The following is a 7,526-nucleotide window of genomic DNA, read 5'->3' as shown; positions in this document are numbered from 1 at the left end:
ATGAGACAAGGGGGGGGGGGGGGGGGGGGCAGGTAGATTCCATCTGAGAAAGCTCCAGCTCTCTAATGATCTGGAAGTAGAATTTTTTGGGTGGAAGGAATAATGAGTGAGAAGCACTGGAGCCACCAACAAGCCTGATGTGGTCCAGAGAAGACAGCCAGAAAGAAGACAAGAGGGAAGGTGGTCATGAGGTCTGAGAGGTAGGCAGATGCCAGCTCATCCAGGGGCTCACAGGCCTTTGGAAGGAGATTGCATGTTTGAGAAATCATTAAAGGATTTTAAGTAAGAGAGCAACTTAACATGATTGATTTTTGAAAAGATAGCTGCCCTCTTTGCTGTTGATGATACTAGAAATAAAAGCAGGGAGACAGGAAAGCAATGACAGCAGGTAAGACTGCCGGGGGTTGCTGTAGGCACTTGAGGAGTGGAGGCACACAGAATAAATTGTGGAGAGAGACGCAAAGGACTCGCCACTTACTATACAGGTGAGTCCTTGGGCAGGTTACTGAACTTTCCTTGGCCTTAGTGTCCCCATGAGAATGGTGGGGATGATACTCAGGTACCTACCACATCGTGTTCTTATGAGGATTAAGTGTATTAATATTTACTCCACAAAAGCTCTTCTACAATTCGGAGCAAATAGTAATCAATCTGTGTTTGCTATTTCTGAATTGTTATTATTTATTATTGGATACGGAGAGGGAGAAATCAAAGTTGAAGGCTGAACATATCCTATTGTCTGGTACCTAGGTAGTGCCCTAGAGTACTTTTAAGATGTGGAGGCTCTTGGTCTAATTTTGTTGCTATTGACTTATGGCGACTACAAGCCAATGACTCAAGCTTTGCCTCACCTCACCTTCTTATCTGTAAATGGGGCACATGCTCACTACCGCTTCAGTAGACTTCAGTGAAGATAGGAAGTCAAATTGCGTGCTACACCTAACAGTCTTTGTAGTTTTCAATAGAGAAGTTATTAATGAAAAGGTAAAAATGACTGACATGTAAAAAAAAGATATGGTTTTCAAACTGTGGTTTGTATGTTCAATGACTGTGAAATCCAAGCATCTGGCTGTATGTGTTTGAGCTAATGTAATGGTTAAACAAAAACAAAAGAAAAGGGAGAAAATGGTTGTTGTTGGAGCATTGTCTGATTTCTGATTTCCTTAAGACTGACTAAAAAGGGGATTCAATTAGGGCAGAAAAGACAATGTTGAATGAGAGATATAGAGGACTTCCTTACTGTACATGCAAAAAGAATAACTTGAATGTTGTTTTAGAAGGAGGATTAGTGAATGCGGAAACCTATTCCACTAATTCAAGTAGGATATTTTGGGTCAGTGACTTCTTATTCTTAGAACCTGGAACCCAGATTTGAGTCCTGACTCTGAAAGGCACCTCCATTGCTTCGAAGTTTTGTCAATTATGGATAAAGCTGCTATAAATATCCAGGTGCAGATGTTTGTGTGGACACAGGTTTTCAGCTCCTTTAGGTAAACACCAAGGAACGCAACTGCTGGATTGTATGGTAAGAGTATGTTTAGTTTTCTAAGAAACCACCGTACTGTCTTCTAAAATGGTTGTAACATTTCACATTCTTACCACCAATGTATGAGAGTTCCTGTTGCTCCACATCCTCGCCAACATTTGGTGGTGTCCGTGTTCCAGATTTTGGCCATTCTAATAGGTATGTAGTGGCATATCATTGTCATTTTAATTTGCATTTCGCTGATGACATGATGTGGAGTGTCTTTTCATATGCTTATCTGCCATCTGTATATCTTCTTTGGTAAGGTGTCTGTGGTCTGAGGTGTTTGGCCCATTTTTTAATCAGGTTTGTTTTCTTATTGTTAAGTTTTAAGTGTTTGTATATTTTGGATAACAGTCCTTTATCAGATGTGTCTTTTGCACATTTTTCTCTCAGTCTGCAGCTTGTTTTTTCATTCTCTTGACACTGTCTGTCACAGAGCAGAAGTTTTTTTTAATTTTAATAAAGTTCAGCATATCAGTTAGTTCTTTCATGGATTGTGTTATATCTAGAGTCATTACCATACCCAAGGTCATCTAGATTTTCTCTTATGTTGTCTTCTAGGATTTTCATAGTTTTACGTTTTACATTTCAGCCTGTGCTCCATTTTTAGTTGATTTTTGTGAAGGGTGTAAGGTCTGTGTCCAATTTCCTTTTTTTGCATGTGGATGTCCAGTTGTTCCAGCACCATTTATTGAAAATACTGTCTTTGCTTCATTGTACTGCCTTTGTTCTTTTGTTAAAGATCAGTTAACTGTATTTATGTGGGTCTGCTTCTGGGCTCTCTATTCTGTTACATTAGTCTGTTTGTCTATTTTTTCACCAATATCACACTGTCTTGACTACTGGAGATTTATAGTAAGTCCTGAATTCAGGTAATGTCAGTCCTCTAACTTTGTTCTTCTCCTTCAATATTGTGTTGGTTATTCTGGGTCTTTTGTTTCTCCATATAAACTTTAGAATAAGTTTGCTGATATCCACAAAATAACTTTCTGGAATTTTGATTAGAATTACATTGAATCTGTAGATCAAATTGGGAGGAACTGACATCTTGACAATATTGAGCCTTCCTATCCACGCACATGGACTATCTCTTCATTTATTTAGTTCTTTGATTTCATTCATCAGTTTTATAGTTTTCCTCATAAAGACCTTGTACTATTTTGTCAGATTTTTACTTATTTCATTTTGAGGGATGCTAATATAAATAGTATTGTGTTTTTAATTTCAAATTCCACTTGTTCATTACTGGTATATAGGAAGCAATTGAATTTTATATATTACCCTTGTATCCTGCAACATTTCTGTTGTCACTTAGTAGTTCCAGGAGTTTTCTGGTAGATTTTTTCACTTTAGCTTTATTCTTCAAAGGGCTCTCCTCCTTAGAGTGGCCCTTTTGCAGAAACTGTATCTATATTTAGGACTTACCTATATTTTGAATTTTTTTCTAAGATACCTCATTATGCATATGAGTTTGGGTGATTTAAATCAGAACTAATACCTTCGTCTCTCCTATCCTGATTGCTGTTATTCCTCCTTTTCTTCAGCCACAGGAGGGAGCATCGCAGTTGGGGAGAAAAGGTTTCTGTCACTAGCTAGCAGGAGACATAGGCCTTGAGGTCCTTCTGAAATGCACACAACTATTCCGGCTTTCTTCCATCATGGGATAAGTTTCAGCCCTTGTTATCATTCCATTTGAGTGAGTGTCGCATTTCTAATGAGTACTTCAGTTTCACTTTGGTACACCAGGAACACACACCCTGGGAGAAATAACAGAACCTCCTGTAAAGTCATCCTGATCTGTGCCTGCTTTCTCTCCTTCTCTTGTGTCCCTAGGTAAGTGTGAAATCGGTTGGGCCTACTACTGCACGGGAGCAGGTGCTGCCACCGCCATGCTGCTATGCACGTGGCTGGCTTGCTTCTCAGGCAAGAAGCAGAAACAGTACCCATACTGAGATGGAGCCACCAAGAGCAGACAGAGGAGAAGATGGGCTGAAGGGGCTGGGAGGGACTGAAGCCTCCAGCTATTCTCAAAAGGTGGAATAGTGGTTCTAAACCATACAATACTAATGAAATGAAACCCAGTGGAATTTAAAACATTATACCATGTGGAAGGGTTGTGCAAGATTTGTGAAAGAAATGTAGAGCATGGAATGATAGAGAAAAATGGACCAAAGGCTGAAAATATTGCAGGGTGTTGGGTGTTTCTATTCCACAGAGTATTGTTGATGTAGAACACACACATACACAAAACAAATCTATATATGCAAACAAGGTTTTTTTTTTTTTTAAGGATGATGACTCAGAGAATCGAAAGGGCTAGTAGAAACAGTATTAGGTTGGGAAGCAGGGTAACGCACAGACGTTCCCAGTAAGTCATGGCACTTGTGAAAGCACACGAGCACATACAGATGTACGCATCCACACCCATGCCCATACACAGACGTTTAAATTGTTGCACAGTCTGTATGAGAGGTTTAGCAGTGCATTACTCCTCTGTTTTCTTTTTAATACACATTTAAAATACCGTATTATCACTTTATAAAGTATACATTAAACCTAATAAATGGACCAATAAGCCACTCTATCAGTATTTTGTATACTCTGCATAAACTCTTTATGCCCTCAACGTGTTTTCAGGGTTTATGCAGATCTTTAGAATTAAGCCTTTGTATTTCAGTATTATTCAAAAAATATGCAATATTTCTCTGAGTAGCTTCTGCTATGGTATTCTTAAGAAGTAAAGGGGCAACTTTCTGTCCGCTGTAGGAGAGAATTCAGTTGAAGATGTGAGAGTAATGAGAGACATTTTCCAGTCACTAGATCTTGTTTTCTTTCGTCCATTATTGTACTGTGCTGTACCACATTTATTCCAATATTCATTTTGTAAAAAATAAAAACGTGCTATTTTGTTTGTATTTGAAAAGCTCTGTGAATAAATTCTCTCTTTGATCAGTAGCTCAGTGTGTCATAATGTGTTAATTCAGTTACGGGGTTTGCTTCTTTAATTTCCTAAATGTAGCCTTTCAACTCCAACAGCCCTGTAAATTTTCCATTTCATTTTTAGGCCTCCTATTCATTCACCCACTAGTCATCCAACCAGGAGTTATTCTCGGCACACAAGGTATTACAGGTGAGTAGGACATAATTCCTGCTTTCAACTTAAATTCTTGGCAACCAGAATTCTAACTGCCTGTTCATTGCACTTCAATCATGATCAAATCCTTATGAGAGAAGAATTTCAAGTCTATTTTGGATGAAGTTTGAGAATATGGACAATATTTAGAAGTGGTTGAAGGCAGCGAAAACCAGGTCATGGTTCAGTCTCCATGGATGATGACAGAGTGGTCACAAGCCGACAGTGACAACGCTGCTTCTCCACTTTCTACAAGGTGCTGCATTTCTTCGGTGCTTCTGTGCCAGGGGCAGTTTCATACCTCTGTTTTTTCGGGGATCTTGGCCATTGAGAAAGATTCTTTCACACTCCGGTTACCAGCATAAAGCCTTGAGTAGAGAGAAAGATTTGGACCCTTTCACAACCCCCTAACAGAAGCAGCTCTTTCAAAAGCAAAGATTGGATAATGGATACATTCTTTTATTAAGCGATGCTGAGTAAGCATCAAATCCTTAAAACTTCCATTTCAGTTAGTTTCTAAATTATCTACTTTTCATATTTGGAAATTGAGCATTCTGGCTATTTACACATGTAACTATATTTTCTATTCATTCTATGCACATTTATCATTTAACTTGAATATCCGAATATCACACTTGCTTCTGGCACTTTTAATCATCCAGGGTGAGGATTGATGTAGCCCTGGAAGAACAATACAAGACTCTGGCCAATAGCATTCTGGGCTTTCTGAGGCTTTGTTGCTATGGAAAAAGTCACTCTACTCCCAGATGCTTAATTCATGATGCACTGAATGCCATTTGATCGTGTCTCATTGTCCGATGAGCAGGGGCTTCTCCATCCTGTGGCTTCCTGCCCGGAGGAGAAGATTGCACTTTGCTGCCTCAATTAGCCCATCATTTTCATCTATTCCTGGTGCTTTTCAAATTTCTTTAACTGTACCTCCCTGTCAAACTAGTGTTATGACTTCTTAGCTCTCATTATCAAGTTGGCGTTCTCAATGGAATTCATTAAGGTCTAATTTCTTGGACAGATTTAATGATAACATTGTCATTTTTATCTAATCCTTAGGGTTTTAGACATTAGTGAACCTCACTAGGATAAAAAGCTGATCACTCTGACATGATCAAGTCAGCTGGCAAACCCTTGTGCCTCTACTCTGACTAGTCATATTTTTCTTTGGTTCAAGATGTCCCAGCATTTGATGAGGAACATCTGATGTATTAAGAATTATACTAAAAAATAAAGAATTACATATACAGCTCATCAAGTGAAAATCAGGATTCATGAAATAATATTAATAATAACAATAATGTAAAATCTATGAAAAGTCTATATTCACAGGCTGCTTACTGATGTACACGTAAGGGACCAAAAAAGCTCCATTCACAACCTCGTAAAGCTTTCATTGCTTGTACATGCTTTTGAGGTAAGTGGGGAGTTTTCCTTGTCTTTAGGAAGAGAAGATGATGCGTAAAGAAGTTAATTGATGAAATTGAATTGACTCTTCCAATTTTCAACATATTTGGGTAACAAATAGTTCTTGAGCTTCTGCTACTTGCTAGGCATTCTACTACTATATATAAAGCACTCCATAAAGTACAACCCCTGCTCTCAAGTTGCTCCTAAGCTTATGGGGGAAAACGAAGAAGAACATCAGGGATTACACGTCCCATTATGTCAGTTGACTCTCAAAGATAAGGAGGAAGTTTCTCCCAGGTAAACTGGAATCCTTTACCTTAATTTATTTATTAAAGATAAATTTAAAGGGCATAAGGAAAAGAAAGATGATAAATGATGATTTTCTGCGCTTCAGAGACATCATTAAGAAAACAAAAAGGTAAGCCAAAGACTCAAAAAGTTACATCTCTGGCAAAGAACTTATATTCCGAATAACTCTTTCAAAGAAATAATAAAAAGACAAACAACTCAATTTTTTGAATGGTTAAAATAAATGGAATGTTTTACAAAAGAAGATACACAAATGCCAATAATCACATTGAAAAGGTGCTCAACATCAATAGTCAAGAAGAATATGAGACTCGGAGCCACAGTGACACACCACTTCACATACGCTAGAATGACTAAAATTCAAAAAAAAAATTACAACACCAAATGTTGCCAAGTATGGAGATGTGTGGCTGGAAACATCTTAACTTAACATCTTAAGTTAACCATAGGAATTCCTCTCCTAGGTATTCATGCAAAAAAAAAAAAAAATCCATGTCCACAAAAAATGGCATTAAAATGTTTGGAGTTCGTAATAATCCGACACTGAGAACAACTCAAATGTCCACCAATACCTAAAGAAATGATGATATATTTAAACAATGGAATACTACACGTCAATGAAAAAGAATGAATTTCTAGTATACATGACAACATCGACGAGCCTCACAGGCATTATGCTGAACAGAAGAAGCGAGACACAGAGGCAAAACTAATATACGGTGACAGATATCAGGACAGTGATTTATTTGAGGTGATGATTAAATGGTGAGGACATAGGGAACTTCCTGCGATGATGGGAATGTTTTGTATATTGATAAGAGTGGTGGTTACGTGGATGTATACACTTGCCAGAATCGATCGATACATGCACTTCATTGTATGCTTATTGTATGTTAATTGTACTTTAATAAAAAGAGACGGGGTGGGGGAAGGTTCTTAAAGAGTACTGGTGCTGTGGGTTATCTCACAGGGCTGCACTGAGTGTGCACTGGGGGATGGTGGGAGATGAGGCACGAAAAGGGCAGGAAGTGCTTTGTGTGCCATGCTAAGAGGATCAAAGTTGATCCTGGAGGTAGCGGAAGGATTTGGCATAGGGGGAGATGCAGCATGACTACCTATGTGCTTTAGAAAGATGCC

At 38.4% G+C, this 7,526-nt stretch overlaps 1 protein-coding gene across 4 annotated transcripts in view; it reads left to right on the top strand.

Moving 5' to 3' along the window:
* Positions 1–4,451, top strand: part of LHFPL6 (LHFPL tetraspan subfamily member 6) — a 244,433-nt gene extending 239,982 nt beyond the window's left edge. For 3 of the 4 annotated variants that reach the window (XM_024125917.3, XM_024125916.3, XM_007117025.4), the window contains exon 4: positions 3,362–4,451. In XM_024125917.3, the coding sequence (XP_023981685.1) occupies positions 3,362–3,480 (119 nt within the window). In that variant the 3' untranslated portion in view covers positions 3,481–4,451. The remainder of the gene's footprint in view (positions 1–3,361) is intronic. The other variant, XR_002892014.3, reaches the window with a different exon arrangement.
* Positions 4,452–7,526: the final 3,075 nt, after the last annotated feature.

This window comes from Physeter macrocephalus, chromosome 13, assembly GCF_002837175.3.
Source record: "Physeter macrocephalus isolate SW-GA chromosome 13, ASM283717v5, whole genome shotgun sequence".
Classification (NCBI taxonomy): Eukaryota; Metazoa; Chordata; class Mammalia; order Artiodactyla; family Physeteridae; genus Physeter; species Physeter macrocephalus.
The sequence above is the reverse complement of the archived record's forward strand: the minus strand, read 5'-3'. Positions and strand labels throughout refer to the sequence as shown.